Below are 27,624 nucleotides of genomic sequence, written 5' to 3'. Positions count from 1 at the left end.
ACTGTTCACAATGCAAACATAGCAGAAAGGGGTTGCTCATTGAAGAATAATCCTCTGTTTTACATTTATTTTAGATAACTGATTGAGGTTTTGCTTATAACAGCTGATAAGTGAGCATCTTTCCCTTGACTGTTACTGTCTGAGAAATGCCCAGTTGGTGTGAGGTTGGACCACACACACCAAGATACAGAATTCTGTCTTTATATTGAGTTACTGGGTGTCACCTTGAACAGCAATGCATGTTACATTTAATCTTTGTCTACCTATGCTTTGGAGTACAGAATTCAGCTGGAGTTCCTCCTGATCTGTTTTCAGTGAGAAAGTGAGTATGTGTATTTCTGGGTTTTGGTACAAGGCAGGGTAGTTCTGAAAAGGTGTGTGCTTTGTGCTAAAGCAACCAGGCGGCACGAGGCTTGCAGGTCACTTTGGTGCGATTACCAATGGGCAGTTTGTATCTGCACATCTGTGGTTTGGAGGATGAGAGGAAAACCTGTTACTGTTTAAAAGCAAAGGAATGATTTGGAGATGCTGGTGTCTGACTGGGGTGTACAAAGTTTAAAAATCACACCACACCAGGTTATAGTCCAACAGGTTTAATTGGAAGCACTAGCTTTCAGAGCGCTGCTCCTTCATCAGGTTTTTGTCCAGGTGTTGGATTATAACCTGGTGTGTGATTTTCTTTAACCGTTTAGGATAGGTGAAGAGAAAATGTCATGTCTTTGGAGCTCTCTTCCTTGAAAGGCAGTGAGAGCAGAGTCTTTTAACACTTTAAAGCAGAGGTGAGTAGATTCTTACTGACTAAGAGTGTGGGCAGGAATATGAAGCAGTCAAACCAGCCATGACGTTCGTGAATGGCTAACAGCTTCTGGGGCAGAGTGACCTACTAATTCTTTGCGAGTTTCCAGGTTGAATTTCACAAAGTTGATTCAGGATTTTGCATTGTAATGTTACATGGAATCTCACTTGCTTGGATTACACCAGTTTGACACCTACATTGCTTGAGCACCAAGTGCACACAGAATTTATCTTTTGTATTTAACACAACCTTGTCTCCTGCAGAGCGGGTATGAATGAGTAACTTGTCATCACTGAGTCAACAAAATGTTAGTTTAATTGGAGGGAAAATGTTTGGAGAATAAAGCGATTACCATTGTTTAAGCTAAAAGTTTCCTGAGACCTGTCTCATTCACAAATTCTCGAGCAAAGTGAATGGTTTCTGCCCTGGCCAAAAGCATGCTGTCAGTTTAAGGTGAATGAAGTAGGGAGTAAGTGTCCTGGAACTGAAATGCATTTACATTTGAGCTTACCATAGTTGTTTAGGAGTCAATGTTTGATGAAAGCTAGTGCTTCCAATTAGACCTGTTGGACTATAATCTGGTGTTGTCTGATTTTTTACTTTGTCTATCCCAGTCCAACACCAGCACCTCCACGACAATGTAAGCTTGTTTGCCACAATGAAACAGAATTGTGGTTCAGCTTGCCTATCTAGTGTGGTGCACCTCTTTGTAATGTTTTGAATTCATTGCAATAAATTGATTCACACAGTGAGCCCTTGAAATTATTGGTGTGCGGATCAAAATGCTGTCTGAGAGCATGATCCTGCTTTGGGAGAATACAATTTAAATCTTCTGTGCGTTCTCAGTTCAAGTTGAGAAAATATAATTCCCACTTGTGTAAAAGGCTGCTTGTGGTGCAGTGGTGGTGTCCTTACCTCTGGAATGGGAGGCCCATATTCAAGACTCATCTGTTTCAGGTTGATATGGGGGGAGAGGAGTTAAATTGAAAAGAAATGACAAGGACTGTCACTCCTGCAGTGTGGCGTTCTGGAAACCAATCAGGTGGTGTCCAGGGATGAGGTTCTACAGTAGATTGTAGCCAGTAGCAGAGCAAAAGCAGCAACTGTGTTAAAACAAATCTCAGCAACTTAAGAGAAAGTGATAATGGTGCAATAAAACTATTTTTGGCTCTTGGAAGATGTTCTTGTGGTTTTTCTTCTGACTAGCTGGTTGAGACGATTTGAAATGTAGGTACTGCGTTTTTGGGGCGTTTGTAGCATTATCCGATAAAGGCAAACTGTAAGAGAGGTGATTAATGAGGTCTCGAGGTGATGCGTACGTAGCTGAGTGTCAGCACCACAGTCTCCTAAGCAAAGAACGGCTTGGATCAGCACATCAGTGCAGAGCACAGTCGAGCACTCCTGAGCTGTCCATAATGTAAAGCTCTCTTTACACCACTGACACCAAGACACATGCCAACGAGGGTGTATTTATTTTGACTGCCACTGCTTCCAGATGGAGCAACAACAGCCACATCCTCCTGGATATGGTGCTGCCGATTTGTTCACACTGATCATATCCACTGCTTTCCATTATACATGCGGCTGAGGAATCTTGGCGCGGTGAGGATTCCCTTCCTACTGAGCAACCACGTTTTTTCCCACCCCTGCCCAGAAAAAGCATCACCTTTGAAACCAGAAGATGGACCAACCTACACACGGAGCCTGGTGACATGAACAATGTGTGCCCTGATAAATCTAAAAGGCCACGATGGCCAACTTGCATCACTGGAGCTGTCTGCTCCAGCACCAGAGACCGTTTTGCTGTTCAGAGTAATTCTGCCACTCCAACCCTTGCTGATTTAACCGGAAAGCCCCGTTTATAGAGTTATAGGGCAAGGAAGCAGACCCTTTGGTCCAACCAGCCCATGCCAAACATACAAGTAGTTCTTGGGTAAAGCGTGTTCTGGCAGCGAAATTTGTTCATAGTGTTGCTGAAGACTTAAAGAATGAGAATTTCGAGAGTATTCGCCTCTGTTAGCAATAATGTGGTTCCAGCAGGGATCTGTTCATGTGGTTCATTCTGCACATGCACCGATGTCCGTGCTGAAGTCTTTGTGCCATTCTCTGCATGCGCTGGTGTTAGCTGCCAACAGAGCAGCTTTCAGTGAGAGGTACTGTACAGAGAGCAGGTTTCTGAGAGAGATGCATTGAGCAGCTTCCTGTGAAAGATACATTGCTCCTAGATTATCCCTTTATTTTGGAAAAAAATGGAGAGGCATAGTGACAAGAATGTTAGCAAGAAGTGTCCTGGCAATAAGTGCAAAAGAGAGGCTACAACACTGGAAGAGAAACTAGATATTATGAAGCATTTTGAGTATATGATTAGATTAGATTACCTCCAGTATGGAAACAGATCCTTCGGCCCAGCAAGTCCACACCATTCCGCTACCCTATATTTACCCCTGACTAATGGACCTAACACTGTAGACAATTTAGCATGGCTCATTCCCCTGGCGTGCACATTTTTGGACTGTGGGAGGAAGCCAGAGCTCCCAGGGGAAACCTACACAAACACTGGGAGAATGTGCAAACTCCACACAGACAGTTGCCTGAGGTGGGAATTGAACCCGGGTCCCTGGCACTGTGAGGTAGCAGAGCTATCCACAGAACCACCATGCTGTCCCAAGGATAAGAACATAATGTAATATAGATGGCTTAACAGGAGTGAGGGAGTTTACCTTATATGCTATGATTCCCTCAATTCCTGCATTAACAATGTTTTATAATGTACTGTGTTAAATTTACTTCTGTTTTGTTGATAAATATGATTTTATACGTTCATTCAGGCTATCCTGTACTTTGAGAGACTTTTGGGTGATTTTTGAGCCAATTGTGAGTGATATCTTTTGCTGGTCTTCCCTTGACCCCACTTTTCCCATAGGTCCCATTATTCTATTAAGTGAGGAACGCAACTCCAGCATTGTAGGAGAACTATCTGTAATCCCAAACTAGTCTCACCTATCTGCCTGGCCCGGATCCCTCCAAACCTTTCCTATTATGTTCTTATCCAAATGTCTTTTAAATATTATAATTGTGCCCACATCCACTGCTTCAGGAAGCTCATTCCATACACAAACCTGTCTTTTTAAAATCTCTCTCCTCTCATCTTAAAAATGTGCCCCTGGTCTTGAAATCCCCCATCCTACGGAAAAGACAATTAACATTAACTCTACCTATACCCCTCGTTAGTTTATAAACTTCCAACAGGTTGCTCTCAACCTCCTAAGCTCAGGTGAAAAAAGTCCCAGCCAATCCAGTCTTTTTTATAACTCAAACCTTCCATACCCGGCAACATCCTGGTAAATCTCTTCTGAACTCCTCTCCAGTTTAATATCCTTCCTTTTAACTGGGTGACTGGAACTGGACACAGTATCCCAGAAGAGCTCCCACTAATGTCCTGTACAATCACATCATGATTTCCCAATTCCTGTACTTAAAGAAGTGAGCAATGAAGGCATGCATGCTAAATGCCTTTGCACCCTGTCTGTATGAACTCCTAGGTCCCTCTGTTCTACTATACTACCCACGGCCCTACCATCAATTGGATAAGTCCTACTACCTGTATTTGTTGTATCAAAATGCAAAACCTCACATTCCATTCGCATGTTGTTCTTCTATTTCATCCTGGTTTGAACATTTCAGGTCTGGAGGTTTGACGAAGGGCATTTTCAGTATTTTTAATTCAATAAACGCGAAGCCAGATCTCCAAATGCTCACAACTTGCAAGATGTATGCCACCACTGGGGCATTGATCTGTGTGTCCCCTGAGATGAGACTGAAATTCTGTTTAGCAGCAAGTGAACGGTTTGTTTTATGGGGAGAGATTGAGCACTTTAGGTTTCTACTTGCTGGAGTTTAGAAGAAGGGGATGATATCTAGTTGAGCGATAGAAGATGCTAAAGAGGATTGACAAAGTAGACGCAGAGCAGCTGATTCCTTGTGGGGCAATCTAAAACAAGAGGCCTTAGTTTTAAGAATAAAGGGTTGCAGAAGGAATTACTTCTGTCAAAGGGCTGTGAATCTGGAATTTGCTAGCCCCGAGAGTGGTGTGTGCTGGGACACTGAATAACTTCAAGGAGGAGGTACACAGCTTGTTTTATGAGTAATGGGTTGAAGGATTATGGAAAGTCGGCAGGAAAGTGGGGTCAAGGCCAAGGTGAGATCAGCTGTGATTGTATGAAATGGCAGAGCAGGTGTGAGGGGTAAAATTGCCTACTCATAGTTCTTACATTCTTAGGAAGTGCAGCAGATCAGACTGCACCCTGTGAAAAGGGTCCATTCAGGTCTCCGAAATCTCTTGACATCCACTTCATGACATACCATTCTTGTATCATCTTATGCTCATTTTAAAAATGTTTTGTTTTAATTCACTCACTGAGCTCGCCCAATATTTATTGCGCATCCCGAGATGTTCTTGAGGAGGAGGTGGTGGTGGTGAGCAACCTTCTTGAAATGCTGCAGTCCACGCACTATAGGTAGGCTGACAATACTGTCAGGGACGGAATTCCAGGATTTTGAAGGAATAGTGATATATTTCCAAGTCAGGATGGTGAGTGGCTTTCCTACTTATCTGCTGCCATTGTTCTTCTAGATGGAAGTGGTTGTGGGTTTGTAAGGTGCTGTCTGGGAGTCTTCGGTGAATTTCTGCAGTGCATCTTTTAGATGGTACACAATGCTGCCACTGGGTGTCAGTGGTGGAGGAAGTGGACGTTTGTGGATGTGATGCAAGTTGGCTGCATTGTTCTGGATGGTGTCAAGCTTCTTGTGTGTGTTTGGAGCGGCACCCATCCAGGCGAGAGGAGCACGCTTTCTTATAAGCAGTATGTCTAAAAATATCCAGTTCTAACAAAAGGCAAACTGAAATATTAATTTTATCCTCATCAATGGATAAAGTTCAACTTAGCATGACTCAGATCAGATAGGAACTTGCAGTAAACAATAAGATGCTGGAGGCAAGGGTAGTGGTTTAACAAGGTGGAAAAGCATTCATTTTGTAGGGCCATTTAACAAGATAAAGAAGCATTCAGTATGTAAAGTCAGTTAACAAGGTGAAAAGTATTCATTACGTGAAGCCAGTTAACAAGGTTAAGAACATTCACTGTGTAATAGCCGGCAGTGTGTCCAGTATTCTGTTTGTATTTTAAGACTTTGAGCATCTAAGTGTCTCCTAACATGAATATAAACTAAAGGCAGTAAGCATTCTGCACTTGTATTCTAACTTTTCCTAAGTAGCTTTGGTTTGCTTGGTGAATCAGAATCTAGTTTCAAAGATTTCTATTTAGATAGGTATGTTTTAGTCTTAGGAATATGACCCCTCTAATTATTCTGTCCCTTTAACATCCCTCGTTGGGATGTTAGATTACAGTTTTGCTGGACTGATTGTATAAAGATTGCAGTTCCAAGGAAGTTCCTCCCAGAGCCCCTGCACTTATTTTAATTTAACAACAGACTGCACTCCAGTTTTTGAAAATCTTTGTCGCCCTTTGCATGTTCCAGAGAGAACCAGGCAAGGCCTGGTGAAAACGTTAGATTGTTTTTGAACGTTAGCCTACTCCGTTGCGATGGTGATCTTGTTTTCTCTGTGTACTTCTGTGGGTCTTAATTAGGTTTAACTAGAGCATAGTTTGCTGTCTGTTCCAACAGTCTAACTGCTGGTTGAAGTTGGTGGTGAAACATTGCACTAATTGTGCTTCGGCATCATTGATGCTAAATACCTGGAGGTATCGTGGTCGGTGGTGAATATAACATCATTTGCATGCCATCTTTGCATCTGTGCATCTTTGGACTCCTGGTCCTGACTGCAGGTTCCTGTCTACTGGGACTAAGTCTGTCCTTCCACTGCCTGACGAAAAGGCAAGTGCTGAAGGAGGTGGGACTTCCATGTAAACAAAAGGCCACAGAAGTCTAGTAAAATTACTTGGCTGTCATTTCCTGCTCCTCGGAGATAGTGAGCAACTGTTCATGATAACAAGATGTAAATCAGGAACGTAGGTTGTAATTTCCTACATCACGTGACCCATCTCCCTGTGGTGAAGTATAGTTTCACATCTGAGTGAGACTTGATCCAAAATGATGCTTATTTGGGTTCTCCTTGGAAAAATGAATGCATATTGTTTTTGTTTTTCTATTGTCGTCCCGTTTCCCTATCCCCCTATAGATGAAGCAAGGCGCTTAGAGACACAGTACGGTTTTATCTCCTTCATCTTTATTCTGAACCCTGGAGGAGAGAGGACGATTGCCCATGTTCACAGGGACATGAGTTCTCAATGACTTATATAGTCACTTGCAGGGAGGAGCATCCATACATATTGTTGGGTGACCGTTACAATCAGGGAATCGGTAGTAAAGATTAAGCCATCTGCTGTTACACAGTGAATGTTCTTAACCTTGTTAACTGGCTTCACGTAATGAATACTTTTCACCTTGTTAACTGACTTTACATACTGAATGCTTCTTTATCTTGTTAAATGGCCCTACAAAATGAATGCTTTTCCACCTTGTTAAACCACTACCCTTGCCTCCAGCACCTTATTGTTTACTGCAAGTTCCTATCTGATCTGAGTCATGCTAAGTTGGACTTTTTATTTCACAAAATTCAAAACCTAACACTTTTCCTACCTGCTCATACCTGATACACAGTTTCACTATATTACACCAAACAATATTGCACAATTTGGGAATATGTGGATCATTATGACTTAATATGTCACTAAATGATTCATTTATTTATCGAACTATTGAAAAAGTTCTTATGTCTGCTTTCTTTCCTCCTAAGTCTTCAACCAGACCATATACCACTGTTCACCAGCTCCTTTCCAGTATTTTACTTGTGTTGGTCTTATATCCTATTGTTAAGTACACATTAATGGCTTGATGAGTTCCTCCTCTCTGTTGGATTCAGTACAGGACTTTGCTTTCCAGTTACTACTTCCACAAATGGCTTTGCTGAATTTAGGAATTCACCTTAAAGCCCTGCGTGTAAATCTGTGTCCCATGTATTTCTACATGACACATTCCAGGGTACTAAAAGTCTCATCACAGGCAATTCTGTCACACTGGTTTCTCTAGTCAGTGTGTACCACAGAACAATGTGGCTTTAATTTTAGGACCTGATTACAATTTGACGTATGCAAAAATGATTTGCAGTTTTGATATTCTAATCAAAATTTCTGATGCGCAAATCATGTTTTGTAATAAACTAGTTATGTGATTATAGCTTGTGTTCTTCATCTAAATTTTTTAAAAAAACTATGTAGACTTAAATGTGCAACTTAATTTAATCTGTTATATCTTATGGGATAGCGCAATGAAAATCAAGCCCTACTATTCCTAGTTTTGTCACAAAACTTAAACTTTTTAATGAAGCAAAATTCTCCAATTTCTGTCTTTTTGAACCAGATTGACAATGTGAACCAGTTTTCAGTATTTAACAATAGTTCTTATTTACTGCAACAGTTATGAACCATCGGCTTATAACTCCTACTAGTTCAAATTCTAGCCCCTTTATAAACTCTCCCTTACACAAACATGCACACGGGAAAAAAAAAGATGTTATGGACAGAGAAAAAACTGGGAAAGCAGTTCAGTGGTCCCTGTTCATAGGTCTACTGAGATGATTCTTGTGCGGAGTACAGCATGGCCTCTTAGTCTTCCTTCTCTGGATGCTTTCACTGGTTTGCAGCAGGCACAGGGTGGCTGCTTCAGACTTACAAAACGTCTCTGACTTATTGCTTAAAGGTCACAGCTTAATGCAACTGTGGAAGGAAGAATCAACTTTTTTTTCAGGCTCAAAGTGGGTTTTACTGCAGAGAACAGAGAGCTGCTGAGCTGGTGAAGATCTGAAGGCTACTCACAGCCCCAAGCTGATCAGATACCTGATGATTGATCATTCAGTTGTTGGCAAGCTAAAGGCCTTTGTCATTGATAACTGGTCACTAGTCAAGCAACACATCAACTTGTTTGTAGCTGAATCTCCATTTGTATACATCCCTCGGCTCCTGTCCGTCTGCAAACTACACTTCAATTACTGTTTGGATAACAGCTATGTAAATGGCACTTACAATCAGGATCAGATTACTTGCTTTTAAACCATACAGGTGATCCTTCAGCAACCCTTGTTTTTAAAACATTTCATTTCCAGTCCACAATCAAGAGGACAGAAAAATAGGAAGGCAGAGCCAGGTCCAGATTTGTGAATTTAGGCCACCTATTGTGGTGTGAGGTGGTGAAAATTGGGCTAGTGGGAAAGCCATTTTGCCAATCCAAGCTGTGGATTCAACCTGGGAAACTCTGAGCCTGCACTGGTCTGGTTTGACTTTCCTGGATTCTGCCACGGCTCCCTGGTCCTTTGAAAAAAGTCATCGCACACTGATATATTTTTCGCTCATCTTGCCGTTCGTCTTGGTTCATAGATTTTTGAGTTTGTGATTTACATAATTGTTAGAAATAGCAGCTTCCGTTCCCCCAAATTCTCCTGTGACCTCTGGCTCTCCCTTTTATATTTTTGAATGTTTAGATTATTTTAAAATAAAACTACTGTTTTCCTGGCACCCACTCTCCCCTCTCCGCCCGCTTCCCCCCCCCCCCCCCCGCCCAAACGCCTCAACTCGCCAGGCATGAAGCTGCTTATTATATACTAAACAACAGCTTAAAAGGATTATAAAACTATTTAAAAAGCATTTAGGGGACAAAAGGCATTAGTATATTATTAATTGCCTCTCAATCATTCAACCAGCATCAAAGAGATAATTACAATTAATATTGCTTTTAGGTTGAGTGGCAGTGATCACTACTCTCCAGTTTGCAGGACCAGGACCTTGTTATATTGAAACTTCCAGTTGCTAGTTGAGCACAGAATCCCTCCAATGTGGAAGCACACCATTTGGCACATCAAGTCCACACTGACCCTCTGGAGAGCATCCCACCCAGATGCAGCCGCGGACCCGGTCTCTGTAACTCTGCATTTCCCATGGCCAATCTGCCGAACCTGCACATGTTTGGACTGTGGGAGGAAACCCACATAAACCTGGGGAGAACATGCAAACTGCACACAGACATTGACCCGAGGCTCGAATCCACTCGGGGGGGGTTCCTGGCGCTGTGAACCAGCAGTGCTAGCCACCAAGCCACTGTGCCGCCCAGTTCACATTGTAAGCTGCTGAACCCTTCCTTGTCTTGAAGCTGTTAGAGTTTGAATTCAAAGCTGCTGTCAAAACCCGGTGCCTGTAAATTCTTGCTTGTCTGAGTGTGCTCATTGTGCTAGAACTGTCACGTGACTTTGTGCCCTTTTCACATGGGGCAGACTATTTAATCTTTTTAATCCAAAAAAGCAACCTTTATGTTTTGTTCTTGTTTTGCACAGGGGTCCAAACCTTCATTTCAATGTTTTCCTTTTCCTTCCTGTGGATACTGATGATCAGGGCATGCTCTTTTTTGCAGTGTTTAAAATAAGCAGTGATCTTTGAAGAGCAGTCGTGCCCGATGTCAGTGGAGTGGTTTTGGAGTGATGGAAGTTGTCATAACTGGGAATACACTGAAAGGGTGTTGAAAGCAGATTCAACAACAACTTTTCCGAGCAAATTAGTTAGTGACTTGAGGAGAAGATGGTCTTTGAGGAAAGAAAGGGAGCAGGCTTTATTGGACAACTCTTCACAAGATTACACACACCAGCACAGTGGGTCAAATAGCCAGCTTATGTACTGCATGGTCCTTTGGAATGTGTTCTGATGTTTTGAAACTTTCGGTGTAAGGTTTCTTTATGTAATCAGAAATAGGAATTTACTATAGCAGCACTTGTGAATTTAAGGGAATAAGTACTACCTGAGGAACATTTGCAAGGAATGCAATAGGAACAAGGATATGGGCCAAATATTGGCAAACGGGACCAGATTTATACAGGATATCTGGTTGGCATGGAAGAGTTGGACCGAAAGGTCTGTTTCCATGCTGTATATCTCTTTGACGATCAATTGAGCAACTTACATAGTCGCAATAGTAGCTGCAGCTGTTGCCGTGGGATTGTAAGCCATGGCGATGGGACGCTCAAACTGAAATCTTTTTGACAGGTAACTGTAGTCTTCATTGTAACCACAGTTATTAGTGGGAGCAGTAAGAATAAGGTGTGAAAATATGTTCGTGTAATGAAGTGAAGTCATCATAGTCCCAGCAGAGCATAGCATTGGTCTGTAATTAGAGAGTGCTGATTAGTGGTGAATTTAACCTGAGGGTCACCACACACTGGTGAAGGAGGACACTGAGAAGGCAGGGCCTTTACTTCAACAGGATAGGGAAGTTTAAATTAGACTGTACAAGGTGCTGGGGAGACCACATCTAGAGAAGTGTGAGCAATTTTGATCTTTTTTAAGGAAAGATATTATTTCATTTGAAGCAGTTCAGGAAATGTTCACTCAGATGATCCCTGGTCAGGAGGGATTGTCTTACAAACAAAGGCTAAACAGGCTGGGACTCTGCTCATTTGAGTTTGGGACACCGAGAGGTGATCTCATTGAAGCATACAGGATTCTTAAGGAGCTTGACGGAGTAAGTGCTGAGAAGGTGTTTCCCTCATGGGAGAGTGTAGGGTCAGAGGGCATGGTCTTAGAATAAAGGGATGCCAAGTTAAGAGTAAGATGAGAAGGAATTTCTTCTCTGTACAGGTTGAGGGTCTTTGGCGCTCCTTGCCACAGAGAGCTATAGGGGCAGTGTCCTTGTATATATTTAAGGCTGAGATGGTAAGTGCTTTTTCAGTTGGCAATCAATGTTTGTGGGGAAAATTCAGCAAAGTGGACATGAGTATTAGATCAGCCACGATTCTGTTGAATGGCAGAGCAGGCTCAAGGGGCTGAACAGCCTACTCCTGTTCCTAGTTCTTAAGACCTTCTGGTAACCTTCTGTGGGCGGCACGGTGGCACAGTGGTTAGCACTGCTGCCTCACAGCGCCGGAGACCCGGGTTCAATTCCCGCCTCAGGCGACTGACTGTGTGGAGTTTGCACGTTCTCCCCGTGTCTGCGTGGGTTTCCTCCGGGTGCTCCGGTTTCCTCCCACAGTCCAAAGATGTGCAGGTCAGGTGAATTGGCCATGCTAAATTGCCCGTAGTGTTAGGTAAGGGGTAGATGTAGATGTAGGGGTATGGGTGGGTTACGCTTCGGCGGGGCGGTGTGGACTTGTTGGGCCGAAGGGCCTGTTTCCACACTGTAAGTAATCTAATCTAAACCTCAGTCAGTGCAGGAATTGAGGCTGTGCTGTTGGCATCACTGCCATCGCAAACCAGCCATCCAGCCCAGTGTGTGTCAGAGCATTGTATGGCTCTGTCAAACCTTTAGCTTAAAAAAAATTTCACAATAGCAAAACTTGTTTTAAGTCTCAACGTAATGAATTTTGTATGTGAAACCTAAGGTTGAAATTGTTCTGCAAACTCCCAAGTATTTATTACCTGTGTCGTAGGCTGTTTGTATTTCGCACTTGCTGGTATTGTGCGGGGTAGAGCTTTTGGTTTTGGTAATTCAGGATCCTGTCGTTCTGCTGCTTAAGAGGCTGCTTTCACAAACTAACTGAGCTTTTTGTTTTCTCTTTAGCCTCAATTCCCCATCGACTGAACCTTTTCTATGTGGCCAATGACGTTATTCAAAACTGCAAAAGGAAGAACGCGATTATTTTTCGAGATGCTTTTTCAGAGGTTCTGATTGAAGCCGGCACTTTGGTGAGGTAGGTAATACAATCCTTTTCAAAGGGTAACTTTTACTTTCAACATTATTGACCTGGATGTCCCAACGAGGGTTGGAAGTGGATTCCGAAAGAACATTGCACAGGCCCTTGAAGTGAATAGAACTGCAGGGCCACATGGATCGAGCAGGGGGAACACGATTGATTATGCTGCTTGCCTGAGTACCAGCATGCACTTGGGCCGAATGGCCCCCTCCTGTATCATCTGTCACTCCGTTTGCTTCATTGAGCATGCTACATGCTTCGTTGCTCCTTGTTATGTGTAAACAGCTGCCTCAAGTTACTAATTCTCTTAAATTCACAAGTGCTGCCATAGTAAATTCCAAATTATGGGGTGGCACGGTGGCTCAGTGGTTAGCACTGCTACCTCACAGCGCCAGGGAACTGGGTTTGATGTCAATGTGGAGTTTGCACATTCTCCCGTGTCTGCGTGGGTTTCCTCTGCGTGCTCTGGTTTCCTTCCACAGATGTGCAGGTCAGGTGAATTGGCCATGCTAAATTGCCCATAGTGATAGGTGCATTAGTAGAGAGTAGGGGAATGGGTCTGGGTGGATTACTCTTTGGAGGGTCGGTGCGGACTTGTTGGGCAGAAGGGCCTGTTTCCGCACTGTAGGGAATCTAACCTAATTTAATGTATTTTTGTGTTGTGGTTTATCCAGTTTTCTATGACCTGTAAGTATTGTGTATGACTGGGATATAATTTGTGGGGCATCTAACCAACCTTCTCCATAATCCTTCACCCACTTTCCCTCTGCACTCCACATCATTTTTATTTACTTGCACCCCTCATGAGACTGTTTAAGCAGCTACAGAGAGAGAAACTGAATAGGCTAGGGCTATTTTCCCTGGGACATCAGAAGCTGAGGGGTGACCTTCGAGGTTTATAAAATTGCTTGGGTGAATAGTCAAGGCTTTTCCCTAAGAGTAGGGAAGTCCAAAGTTAGCAGCCGATTTAAGGTGAGGGGGAAAAGATTTTAAAAGAAACCTGTTAGTGCGGAAACCAGGCCCTTCAGTCCAACTCGCCTATCAGATATCCTAAATAAATCTGGTCCCATTTGCCAGCATTTGGTCCATATCCCTCTAAACCCTTCATATACCCATCCAGATGCTTTTTAAATGTTATAATCGTACCAGCCTCCTCCACTTCCTCTGGCAGCTCAGCTCGTGCACCACCCTCTGCGTGAAAAGGTTTCCCCCTAGGTCCCTTTCAAACCTTCTCCCCACCTCACCCTAAATCTATGCCCTCTAGTTTTGGATTCCTCCGCCCTGGGGAAAAGACCTTGCCTATTTACCCTATCCATGCCCCTCATGATTTTATAAACCTCTACAAGGTCACCCCACAGCATCTGATACTCCAGGGAAAACAGCCCCAGCCTATTCAGCCTCTCGCTATAGCTCAAACTCTCCAACCTGGGAACATCTTTGTAAATCTTTTCTGAACCCTTTCAAGTTTCACCACATCCTTCCGAAAGGAGGGAGACCAGAATTGCATGCAGTACTTCAAATGTGGCCGAACCAATGACCCGTACAGCTACAACATGATCTCCAAACTCCTGTACTCAATGCACTGACTAATAACGGCATGTATACCCGTCGCCGCCTTTACTATCCTATCTCCCTGCAACTGCACTTTCAATGAATTATAAACCTGCGCTCCAAGGTCTCTTTTTCTTTGAGCAACATTCCCCAAGACCTTACCATGTAGTGTGAGTCCTGCCTTGATTTGTCTTTCCAAAATGTAGCACCTCAATTTATCTAAATTAACCTCAATCCATTGGCCCATCTGATCAAGATCCCAATGTACTCTGAGGTAACCTTCTTTGCTGTCTGCTACACCTCCAATTTTGATGGTCATCTGCAAACTTACTAAACGTTGTATATTCGCATCCAAATCATTCATACAAATGATAAAAAGCAGTGGACCCAGCACTGATCCTTGTGGTACACCACTGGTCACAGGCCTCCAGTCTGAAAGGCCTATGTTTTGTATCTTCAAGCCATTTTGTATTCAAATGGCTAATTCTCCCTGTATTCAGTGTGATCTCACCTTGCTAACCAGTCGACCATGTGGATTCGTGTCTAACGCCGTACTGAAGTCCATATACATCTCGCTCACCACTCTACCCTCATCAAACCTCTTCGTTACTACTACCGAAAACTCAATCCTCAATCGGGTTAGTGAGACATGATTTCCCACAAGCCACGTTGACTATCCCTAATCAGTCCTTGTCATTCTAAATACATGTTAATCCTGTCCTTCAGGATTCCATCCAAAAACTTACCCACAACCAATGTCAGACTCGCCTCTCTCTTAGTCCACTTTCTTAAATAGTGGCGCAACATTAGTCATCCTCTAGTCTTCCAGTACCTCACCTGTGGCTATCAATGATACATTTAGCTCAGCAAAAGGACCCCAATCTCTTCCCTCGCTTTCCACAGAGTTTTAGGTACACCTGATCAGGTCCTGGGGATTTATCCATTTTTTGTGTATTAAGATGTCCAATGTTACCATCTCCAATATGGACATTTTTTTGAGATGTTGCTATTTATTTTCCCAATGTTCTACATAATTTTATTTTTCTCATTTAGCAAACGCTGCAAAATACTTGTTTAGTATCTTCCCCCATCTCCTGCTGTTCCCCATATTGGTGGCCTTGCTGATCTATGAGGGGCCCTATTGCTCCCTACATACCCTTTTGTCCTTAATGTATTTATGGAAACCTTTTGGATTCTCTTTCACCTGATTTGGCAAAGCTATCTCTTGTCCCTTTTTTGCCCTCCTGAATTCCCTCGTAAATATGCTCCTACTACCCTTATACCCCTTTAGGGATTCGCTGAATTCCTGCTGTCTCTTCCTGACATATGCTTCCTTTTTCTTGACCAAAACCTGAATTTCTCTCGTCATCCAGCTTTCCCTGTACCAACCAGCTTAACCCTTCACCCTAACAGGAACATACTATCTCTGGATTCTCGTTAACCTCATTTTTGATTGCTTCTTATTTTCCAGCTGGCCTTTTACCTGTAAACACCTGCTCCCAAACAACTTTAGAAAGTTCTTGCCTAATACGATCAAAATTGGCCTTCCTCTTAACTTTTAGATCCAGTCTATCCTTTTCCATCACTATTTTAAAACTAATAGAATTATGGTCACTGGTTCCAAAGTGCTCCCCACTGACACCACCTCAGTCACCTGGCCTGCCTTATTTTCCAAGAATAGGTCGAGTTTTGCATCTTCTCTAATGGGTACACCCACCTACTTCTTCAGAAAATTTTCTTGTGCACACTTAACAGATTTCTCCCCATGCAAGCCCTTAACACCCTGGCAGGCCCAGTCTCAGTTTGGGAAATTAAAATCCCCAACCATAACCACTCTATTAATCTCACAGATAACTGAGAGCCTCCTCCAAATTTGTTACTTGCTTCAGCATTTGAAGTTTCAGTAATCCCTTGCACAGACTGCTTGTTGATTTGGTGTTACTTTAGATCCTGCAGACAAGCTTTAAAGTTTCTATACCCTTGGAAAACAGTGGTAACATGGTCAGGCAGTGTTGTAATGAAATATTTTCACCCTGAACGTGTTAAATTGTGATAGGTGCAGTTTCCTGTCAAGGTAAAAACAAAGATGCTGAAAACCAAATACTGGATTAGTGGTGCTGGAAGAGCACAGCAGTTCAGGCAGCATCCAGCGAGCAGTGAAATTGACGTTTCGGGCAAAAGCCCTTCATCAGTTTCCTGTCATACTATTGCTGAATGGCCACCATGTCAAGTTGTATTTGGGTTGCTGTTTTCTGAGCCCTTGTAGCCTGCACCCCTGAGGAGAGAAAATTGGAGTGTGGCAAAATGGAACCATGTATGCCGTCTCCCTCAGTGACCCATTACAGTTGGGTGAATAAATGTCTCTGTTGAATATGCATGTTCTCTCGTTACTGCCACTTCCCTTTAGGGATGGCAGCTTTGTTTTCCCTCCAGTAAGCTGAATATTTGTCAATTGACTTCATGAAGTTAAATGGCAATCGTATTACATTACAGGGTGAAAAAAATGTCTGTGTCAAGGAGCTTAAGTTAGAATTGGATTTTTAGATTAATTTAAAATTGGAATCCCAATTGTTTAGGGGGGGGTCAAGTGTCTTGGGAATGGGAGTGTTTTGCGGAGGAGCTGAACTTGTTAAAATTAAGCTTTTTTTTCGACATGACATGTTGAAATGTGTTTCGAAAATTAACGTCACTGAAATTTGAGTGAGATGTAACGACTGTGAGAAAATATCCAATAACAGCTGTTAACTTTTCAGATGTTCTGTCTGAAGAGGGCATTTAAAGCTGGACATCACTATTTGTATATTAATGCAATATCTGAATCCTGGATGTGTGCCACTAAACCTTTTATGTAACTCACTGGTATAAGCTGCTATGCAGGCAGCAGCAGCCAAACCCTGTCCTAAAATAAGCAGCTTTCCACCTAAACAAAATCTTTGTGCATGCATGGGTGTTTGTATGATCTTCTCAGCACTGAGTATGCTGTGGATCTGATCGATCACTCGCCCAGACACTTGTTCACTAGAGGAGCCACTGAAGCACTTTGGCAGTGACGAGATTCAAACCCACACTTGGAGAGAGATTGGAGCCTCCATCCAATGTTTTAGTCTGCTTGGGGGCACTACCTGATGTTTGCTTATCCTAAGCATACATGCTGTTTGTGTGATATCATAAGCAGTTAATGCATTGAATAGCCCAGTATCAAGAAGTAATGGCGTCTCTCTCTCACTTGCTACTGAGTAACAGCTTGTGAAACATTTACCAAGTGGAGTCACCATTCGAACAAAGGCATTTTGGTGTTCTGATAGATCAGAAAGCCACGTCATTACATTCCGTGTTCACTCAAAGTAAAAGCTATCTGTGTTGATTGTAAAGTGAATGGTTTACAATCTGTAAAAAGGGCGATTAGTAATTTAATGTGCTTGTTGGGAGGGATAGAAGAGGAGGATTGGTTTACAAGATAAACGGTTACCTGATGATGCTTGGAGTATGTTTAAATCTTATCAGAGTAAGCCATCTTTGGTTAAATTACAGTTGAGACATTTGTTTACTTGTGCTTGTCAGGAAAAATGTGGTTGAAGGCTGACAATGGTGTAATGTAGTTTAAGGTTTCCTGTGCAGTCATATGACAGGTAGCATACCTTCAGCTGAATGATGTCTTAATTTGTTGTGATTTCAGTGATTCAGAACGAGGAGGGCCAGCTTAAATCCTGTAACAGTAGAGATGGATTATGGAAGCACATGTATCCCTATATTGAATTGGTAAATGCATTGCTGATGTCCCATCCCTGAATTCTTGTCCCATATTGAACTGTGAAATTGGATCAAACTTCTGCCCAGTAATGCTGAACCATTGTGATGATTTTTAGCGAGTTCATGAACTCATTTACCTGATATCTGCAGTCAACAATTTATTGTAATTCTGATCTTTTATTGGAAAGCAGCAGTTCAGCCATGGTGCGTTAGTTAATTAGGCAAAGAAAGGAAATTTACCACCTTTGACAGATGTGGGTACCAGGCTGGGACTTCCTCCCTGGGATGTAGGAGGCTGAGAGATGATCTTCACGGAGTTTTGTAAAAAAAAATTGAGGGGCATACATAAGGTGAAAAGCCAAGCTTTTCCCCCCAGGGTAATGGAGTCTAAAACTAGAAGGTGTAGGTTTAAGGTGAGAGGGGAAAGATTTAAAAAGGACCTGAGGGGCAGTGCTTTTGTGCAAAAAATGGTGCACAGATAGAATGAGCTGCCATAGGAAGTAGCAGAGGCTGGTACAATTACAACATTTAAAAGGCATCTGGATGGGTACTTGGATAGGAAATATTTAGAGGGATATGGGCCAACCGCAGGCAAATGGGACCAGTTGAAATGAGGAAACCTGGTCACATGGGCCTGTTTCCATGCAGTCTGCATCCTTTATGACTTTACTGATCCAGGAGCTGTTCTGTAGGATGGAGGAGTAGAGGCAGCGCACTCCCACACCTCAGTTGTCTTGTTGTCTTTTGTGGCAGTCTCTGGTCTCAGTAGCAACAGCCTTTGTTCTTCCCTTGGGCTGATGAGTCGGAGCTCCTAGTCTTCCCGCAAGAAAACGGTGTGGCCTGTCTCCATGGATCTTGCCCCTTCTTCCCCTTACTGTCCCTGCTAATCAACTTTATTCTGGGACTGGCCATCAATGCTGTGTCAGTCACCTGTTTATCCCCTCTGGGTAAAAACAATGACTGCAGATGCTGAAAACCAAATACTGGATTAGTGGTGCTGGAAGAGCACAGCAGTTCAGGCAGCATCCAACGAGCAGCGATTTCGCTGCTCGTTGGATGCTGCCTGAACTGCTGTGCTCTTCCAGCACCACTAATCCAGTGTTTATCCCCTCTGCCATGGGGAAAAGCTGCTGATGCCCACCTCCACTTAAAGGTTTGCTTTCATTTCTCCTAACACCAAAACCACCTTACTTTTATTACACTGTGTTGATAATTGAATAGGATGGCGCCTGATAAACCTTTGATGTGACTTAAGACCCCAATGATCCTTCTGACTGCTTCACTATTTTCATATAGATTTGTTTACATTAGAGAGAGAATTCGTCATTTGTCACAGATGACTGTGTCATGCTACGCAGGGATACCAAATATGGAATGCTGAGTTAACACACCGGTTTTAAGGAGGCCCTTAATTCTCAACAGTTAATGTTCCCTTAAAATTATCACACATGCTAAATTCTTTATTGTTAATCAGCTTCTGCATCCTTCTCCTTTTTTCTGTCTACACCCAACTTGTATGTGGAAAACAGCAACTGGAGAGATTCACCATGAGGCTCACCTCTGTCTGCCTCCACTCAGTTCTGTTGAAGGGTGGTCAAGCTGGTATGGCTGCCCCTGTTTCTGTGAGCTGATGCTGTCTGGGTTTTTTTTCCAGCATTTGCTGTTGTCAAAGCATTCATTAGATTAGGAACGTCTCTGATTTTTGCTGCTCATACTGGAGAACAATTTCTCCAGGTGACACAGCTGTCCTTGTTCCAGTGGTCTCCAGCGACACGCTGTGATTGATTTATTGTTGTCACGTGTACTAAGATGTGGTGAGAAGTGTTGTTTTGCATGCTATACAGACAGATCGTACTATACAAAGTGCATCAGGATAACAGAGCAGAGTGTAGAATACAGTGTTATAGGTGCAGTGGGAGAGAGATCAGAATTAACATTGGAGAGGTCTGTTCAAAAGTCTGATAGCAGGGAAGAAGCTATTCTCGAATATGTTCAAAAGTGTATTTGAGCTTTTATATCTTCTGCCTGACCGAAGAGGATGGAAGAGAAGATAGGTGGGGTCGGAGGGGTCTTTGATTATGTGGCTATTTCCCCAAGGCAGGTGGACTCTGGATGGAAGACTGGTTTGTGTGATAAACTGGGCAGTGTTCGTGACTGTTTGTTTGGAGTTTGTTATGTCCTTGGGAAATGCAGTTGCCAAACCACACTGTGGTGAATCCAGATAGGGTGCTTTCTGTGATGTATCTATAAAAAATTGGTAAGAGTCCTTGTGGTCATGTCACATTTCCTTCGCCTCCTGAGGAAGTAGTGACATTGTTGTGTTTTCTTGACACTTGCGTTGACGTGAGTGGACCAGGGTGGATTATTGATGATCTTCACTCTGACCATCTCCACCTCAGTCCCATTGTAGCAGACTGGGGCATGCCCTCCACTCTGCTCCCTGAAGGTGATGACCAGCTCCTTCGTTTTGCTGACATTGATGGAGAGGTTGAGTACTTAGAGGCATGGCGTAAAAAAAAAACAACAATCTCTTTCCTTTCGTCTCATTGCCATTTGTGATTCGACCTACAATGGTGGAGTTGTCAGCAAACTTGTAAATGGAGTTGGGGTGGAATTTGACCATCAGAAGTACAGTAGGGAGCTGAGTACATAGCCTTATGGGGCACTGGTGTTAAGGATTATGGTGGAGGAGTTGTTGCCTGTTCTTACTGAATGCGGTCTATGGGTCAGGATGTCCAGAGGGAGGAGCTGAGACCTTGGTCTTGGAGTTGAGAGATCAGTTTGTTTGGAATTACGGTGCTGAAGGCTCAGCTGTAGTCAGTCGGTCAGAACCTGACATATGTATCCATGTTGTCCAGATGTTCCAGGGATGACTGTGTGGCCAGGGGAATGCTGTGGACCAGTAAACAAATTGCAAAGATTAGATTAGATTAGGTTCCCTACAGTGTGGAAACAGGCCCTTTGGCGCAGCAAGTCCATACCGACCCTCTGAAGAGCAACCCACCCTGACTAATGCATCTAACATTACAGGCACTTTAGCTTGGCCAATTCACCTAACCTGCACATTTTTGGACTGTGGGAGGAAACCCACGCAGACACTGGGAGAATGTGCAAACTCCACTCAGACAGTTGCCCGAGGCGGGAATTGAACCCGGGTCCCTGGCGCTGTGCAGCAGCAGTGCTAGCCACTGCGCCGTCTAAAATCATAGAATTCCTATGGTGAGGAAACAGGCCACCTGGCCCAACTTTCCACGCTGAACCTCCGAAGAGTAACCCACCCAGACTCATTCTTCTACCCTATCACTTAACACTAATCCCTGACTAATGCACCCCCATCCCTGAACGCTATGGGCAATTTAACTTGGTCAGTTCACCTAACTGGCAAAGAATCAGGGAAATTTGGGAGGCTGGAATTGTTATGAGCCAAGACTAATCTCTCGAAGCACTTCAGAATTATCGAGATCAGAGCGGCCAGCCGTTAGTCATTGAGGCACGCTGCGTGATTTCCCTTCGGCATCAGGATGATGCTGGTTGTCTTGAAGCTGGTAGGAATTTCAGACCATGGTGCTAGCAGATATGTATAGACGTCACTCAGTGCTACATTTCACATTAAAACATTGGCATCTCTCAAGGAAACCTTTTGTTCTTTTCTCCGGGAAAACGTTGGCAAACTCTTGTACCTGTAGGTTTCATGGTCGTCCTTTCAGTCAGTAATGAGCACTGACTGGCCGAGTTCCTTTCAGCGAAAACTCGGGAGAATCCTGCTCGTTTTCTTCCTATTTTAGTCTTTTTTTTTCTCCCCCAAAAGGAAAAGCAAGAAAACTGTGCCTTGAGCAGTTTATCAGTGTTACCTAAAATAGGGCCAAACATGCACTGAAATCAGATCAAAAAGGTGTTGGCAATGCAAGTGTGTTAGGCAAGACCGAAAGGAGAAAAGCAAACTGGGTGTGTACTGTTGAACAGCATTGCAGCCTGAGGGTCAAACGGGCCATTTGGGAAGACCGTAGGATGGTGAGGCAGAGAAGGAGGAGGGGAAATGTCACAGAGCAACAGAGTTAATCAGACGAAGCACACTCTAAGGCAGGATTGATGAATGAATTGGAGATAGGACTGCAGATGCTGGAAAGTCCGACTCAATGGAGTGTGGAGCTGGAAAGCGCACAGCAGGTCAAGCAGTGTCAGAAGAACAAGGGAGTAGACGTTTCAGGTCGGAATCTGCTGTCCAGTCCTGATGAAAGGGTCCGACCTGAAATGTTGACTCCCCTGCCCCCCCCCCCACCCGATGCTGCTTGATGAGCGAATCATTCGGTAAAATGTGCAGAAGTAGTTAGTTTGTTGTGAACGATCATTAGGTGCAGTGATATTAAAATAAACCAGAATGAGGAAATGAGGAACGATCCATTTTTAAAAAAAAAACTGTGTATGTTCCTCTGCTTTTGTCAGAGAGGAAAATACAGATAACACTGGAGGTCACATAAACTTTTATACCCTTAACTAACTGCCAAGGTGTAAAAAGCTAAATAAAACAGTCTGTAGTCGAAAGCTAGCACCAATTCACAAATACTCTTTTTTTTTGATTTTCTTCAGGGATCCTTCCATTCGGAAATCTGTGGAGCGAATATTCACGATATGGGAGCAGAGAAGCGTCTACCCAGAGGAGTTGATTGTGGACCTGCGAGCTGCTCTTGGTGAGGGTGGTTTGTGTAAATGTGGAATAAAGACTGTTGATTCTAGGAATTTTGAGACTTCCTTTAAACTGAAGCCCCCTTAGTTATTGAGGTCCCTACTGAGGTCTTAAAAGAACTCATTCAAACCTTTGTGCTGCTCTTTGCTCCATCCGTCACCTTGTCCCCGTCAAGATCACTGAAAGGTGACAGTGGAAATTACAAGCTAGCTTGTGAGTAATTGACAGACTGAAAGAAGCAACATGCTATTCAGCACCTGAGAACTCTTCTCCTGGTACCTGAGTAAACAGATGCTTGGACATGGTTCCAGCATGATCTGTACTTTGAGGATGTTCTGGTCAGAAGTTCCTTGTCTTTCAGGAGTGACATAGCGTAGAATTGCCGCACAAGGTCTTCACGTCAAATCCATCCTACATTAAAACTTCTAACTCTTAGGCTGCTGTTTGTTTGTAATGTGGGCTGTTTGGAGTTACTTGTGTCTGGAAGGTAGCTGGAGTTGAAAGGCTGTATGTGCCCCAGCTGGTCTGTTGCTAATGCTCCTGCAGTGCTCCTGTTGTAATGCATTTAAAGTTCTCAAAGATTAGCGATCACTAATCCTCAGCTATTACTCTCCAACATCTCCTGCCTCACACTCAGCCCATCTGCAACTGAAAAGATCACCAGTGCCTCTTATTTCTACTCCGAAAACTACTCCCTTGCTCTCCAGCTGGGTTCACAGTCTCAACCCTTCGTAAATGTCACCCTACCTTTGTAGCTTTATCATGGTCTGTACCTAAGCTCTCTGCTGCTTTTTGAAATTTCCTACTCCTACTCCTACTCCTACTAGTGCCAGTGCCAGTTGCACATCTTTCCCAGAATACTGGTCTGTGAATTGCAAAATATCTCCATTACCCTGGCACCTGTATAATCTCTCACATCTCCATTAAAAGGATGATAATTTTTACCTGAACTGCTGCCCCCAATAAAGGGGAGCCTATACTTTTTGAACAGTTTTGTGTATTTTTGTTTCGTCCTTGCGGTGTTGATTCTGGCTGGGTAATGATACCACTGCTCCCAACAACCCTTGAATATTCCCAAGGGACCATTCTTGCCTGAAGTTGGAATGTGGTGAACACCCAATCCTGGACCACTCTCATGTCCACCTGTACGGCTTCCTAATTGGGGTATGTTTTCTCCCCTCTTCCTTGCTCTCAGACCCCAAAGGCAGCTTTAATCTGCACTTCTCCCTGAAATTGCCTATATCAGTCTTGAGCAGGGATCTGACCCGTGGGACATACTCGGTCGGTTTTGCACTCTCACTGTCCCTCCACCCTGTCCCTCATCAAGAGACTGTGACTGTGTCTGTCTTTAACAAGCTTCGAAATTTTGAGAGAGAGAAAATTTTGAACTGTGTGTGTGCTCGCGCGCGCGCGTGTGTGTGTGTGTGTGTGTGTGTGTGTGTGTGTGTGTGTGTGTAGGACAGCAGAGGGCATTGAGCTGAACAGAATCACCTGGACTCCATTTTCATTTTCACTTTCACTTTGGCCGAATAATGTGCACCATGAACCACAGACTGATCAGCGATCTTGGCTCCCTATCTGCAATTTCCCTGTGTAGCAATGGATTGAATCTCATTCAGGGAAAGTTCCAAACACAGAAGGCACAGCCCCTCCCACCCAAGTGAGGAGCAGCTGAAGACCAACTTGTGCAACCTCTGCCTAACGGCAAGGGGTGGGCTTTACTTACAGATGAACAGAGATGGGTGGTTGGGAGAATGGGCTCCGAATTTTACCAGTCTTCAAAGTTAAAACAGTTCAATGAGGCCAGATGCTTTGCACCAAATGCTTCTAATAATTAGCACTTCCCTTATGAACAAATGCAAATGAACCATATCACCGTGCAGTCTGGAGCGATTGTTGAAAAGGCTGCAGACAAAGCAATCTGGAAATTCACTATTTTTCACTTGTTTCCATTCATTTTAGTGGGACGAAAACCAGCTGAATTTACAAAAGTGAAAACAGGTATGGAACCAATTTTGGGCAGTGGGGAAGGTGGTGTTCAGATGTATTCAATAAAACACTTAAGCTTTTGTGATTATCACACGATACCCTCTCTGTGGTATCCTCATGCTTTCTTAGTGCTGGTGGACAGAAGTGTGGCAGTGTAAGGGGACTGGCAATCAGGTTTGTAACGGCAATAGGGTTAGTGATGGTTCTATATAGATCAGTTTGATTTGGCTGTGGATAGGGCATCGAGGATTCGGGTCTGATATCTGTGTCCCTGTATCTTCTCAACAGGGTGGTTTACAAGCTTTGGAAAGAAATGGACACAATCCCGGAATCTCTCGCACTAAAGCCATGAAAGACTGGTTAGCCAGTGAAGGAAGATGTTTGCCACCATATTTCATTTTATTGAAAAAGTCAGCAGAAATGGTTCAGAATTGACAGTGCTCACCTCCTGTGCTTATTATCGACAGCCCCCAAGATCGGAGCCCCTCTGGCCTTTGGGGTGCTTCTGGGTACCATTCTTGAGAGCTATGAGTGTTAGTGTAGGATGGGTAGTTGGAAGGAATCTTATAGGTGGGGATTGCTTGTGGTTGGAGAGTGACTCGTCCTCTTCCTTTTGGGTCACTTTGCTTGGTGCTGGAGCAGGGAAGCTGATTTAACTCACCACCTCCTCCTTAATCCATTGGATCCAATTGCAATGCAGCTATTGCTTCCTGGGGTTTAGACGAGGAGGCTTAAGTCTGAATCCCTCTATGAAACCATGCCTTTTTTTGTTTGGCACTTTGTTAATGGCAAGGAAGGTGCATCATTGACAGGAGATGCGCTATAGCTGGAGGTTTGGGTAGATATCATAGACAATTTATAGGGATTTCGGAGTGCTGAGGCAAAAGTCACTATATTATTTTTATCAAAAGTTTGCATCATGACCTTGTGTTTTTGGTTGTCAGCATTTCTTGCTATGGACACCATGTGAGAGAGTGTTTGTGTGACCTGTGCACCAAATGATAAAGACTCACGATGTATTAGACGTGTCCACCTTCTGGATTAGCTGAGATCGTAGTGGTGGCCCTGCAGAGTTGTGCACTGTTCAGACTGACTCTGTTTTCTCTTCCTTTTCAGTGAGTGATAAGGCGCGTGTTGTGGTGAAATCCAAGATTCTCGCTGAATTCCGGGTGAGTGCTTCAGCTTTCTGTTTTCTTCTCCCTCTCGCCCCTTTCTGTTCCTCCTCTCCCAGCTGTTGGGATACGGTTTCCATGCAGGGCGCTTGCTGCTGATGCCACATATAAGCCTGTGCCAGGGTGAGAGGCGCTAGGGCTGAGTCTAATTGTGCCGTGATCAGAAACCCTCCCAATATATTTGTCTTCTGGGCTGCGATCACTGAACAATCATCAGGGGGTCAGTAAGAGTGACCTGGTTTATTTATCCCTTCCCCTTCCCCTGTGGTGGAGAGATGGACTTGTAGTGTTCAGCCTCACGTCAGTTTACAGAGTTGGACCATGGGACTGCCCTGGTCTTTGTAGTTCCATGTATCTCCCTGAAAAACACAGTTATTCACTTGACTGAACGTTTTTAATGTGTCTTGCTGTAGAATTTGTTCTTTTTATTTTGTTTCTTGTCAGTCCGATTAAGCATCGGACAGACACTTGCCACCACCTGACCAAGGACTATTAGAAATGGTCAATAAATGCTGGTCTTTATACTGATGCTGACAAACCCAGGGTGATTTCTGTTTTAAATACGCCCCTGCCTCTTCCCTTTCCTTGCTAACAGAAATAGATTATGTTTGAAATTGTGCCTTGCAGGGTTGGTAGCAAGTGCTGGCAGGTTCCTCACCCACTCCTCCTTCAGGAACACGACTTGACACAGCTTCGTGGCAGCCAGCAGCCTCTCACTCTTAACTTACCTTGGTGGGCAAGCCCAGTCAAATGTTCACACCTTATCCTGCCTTTATCCCATCACACTCATGAGCACTCTTCCAACAAGAATAGAAGCTGACTGATCTGTCCGTCAGCCCACTGAGGCAAGTTATTGAACTCTGTTCCTTGGGTTGGGTCAATGAACCTAGGCCAAGGTGCAGCCCATTGACCTGCATAGCATAGGACCAATTGGGCCGATTGCTGAATCAAAGAAAGTGCCACAGTTGCTGTAGCTTGTTGGCAGTAAGGGCTGTTCTATCCCTCTGCACCATCAGTGTCCAGGGTTTAATTTCATTATCCTTCAATGGAATCCGAGTTCACCAGCAAGGCCACCTGCGACTTGTCCCTTGATCTGAGTGACTTAAGAGACACCGAGTCATAGAGATGTACAGCATGGAAACAGACCCTTCGGTCCAACCTGTCCATACCGACCAGATATCCCAACCCAATCTAGTCCTACCTGCCAGCACCCGGCCCATATCCCTCCACACCCTTCCTATTCATATACCCATCCAAATGCCTCTTAAATGTTGTGATTGTACTAGCCCTCTCCACTTCCTCTGGCAGCTCATTCCAAACAAGTACCACCCTCTGCGTGAAAAGGTTGCCCCTTGAGCCTCTTTTATATCTTTCCCCTCTCACCATAAACCTCGAGTTCTGGACCTTCCCTCCACTCCCCACCACCCCCACCCACCCACCCAAGCCAGGAAAAAGACTTTGTCTATTTATCCAATCCATGTCCCTTATGATTTTATAAACCTCTATAAGGTCACCCCTCAACCTCTGACGCTCCAGGGAAAACAGCCCCAACCTGTTCAGCCTCTCCCTGTAGCTCAGATCCTCCAAACCTGGCAACATCCTTGTAAATCTTTTCCGAACCCTTTCAAGTTTCACAACATCTTTCTGATAGGAAGGAGACTAGAATTGCACACAGTATTCCAACAGTGGCCTAACCAATGTCCTGTACGGCCGCAACATGACCTCCCAACTCCTGTACTCAATACTCTGACCAATAAAGGAAAGCATACCAAACACCACCTTCACTATCCTATCTACCTGTGACTCCACTTTGAAGGAGCTGTGCACTCCAAAGTCTCTTTATTCAGCAACACTCCTGAGGACCTTACCATTAAGTGTATAAGTCCTGCTAAGATTTCCTTTCCCAAAATGTATCACCTTGCATTTATCTTAA

At 43.8% G+C, this 27,624-nt stretch overlaps 1 protein-coding gene across 3 annotated transcripts in view; it reads left to right on the top strand.

Annotated features, from left to right (window-relative positions):
* The window catches only part of LOC140453928 (regulation of nuclear pre-mRNA domain-containing protein 2-like), an 89,048-nt gene that overhangs the window by 30,727 nt on the left and 30,697 nt on the right, over positions 1-27,624 (top strand). For all 3 annotated transcript variants that reach the window (XM_072548782.1, XM_072548783.1, XM_072548781.1), the window contains exons 2-5: positions 12,413-12,542; positions 22,434-22,534; positions 24,493-24,531; positions 25,636-25,688. In XM_072548782.1, the coding sequence (XP_072404883.1) occupies positions 12,413-12,542; positions 22,434-22,534; positions 24,493-24,531; positions 25,636-25,688 (323 nt within the window). The remainder of the gene's footprint in view (positions 1-12,412; positions 12,543-22,433; positions 22,535-24,492; positions 24,532-25,635; positions 25,689-27,624) is intronic.

Source organism: Chiloscyllium punctatum, chromosome 28 (genome assembly GCF_047496795.1).
Source record: "Chiloscyllium punctatum isolate Juve2018m chromosome 28, sChiPun1.3, whole genome shotgun sequence".
Taxonomy (NCBI): Eukaryota; Metazoa; Chordata; class Chondrichthyes; order Orectolobiformes; family Hemiscylliidae; genus Chiloscyllium; species Chiloscyllium punctatum.
This window is presented reverse-complemented; position numbering and strand designations above follow the sequence as displayed.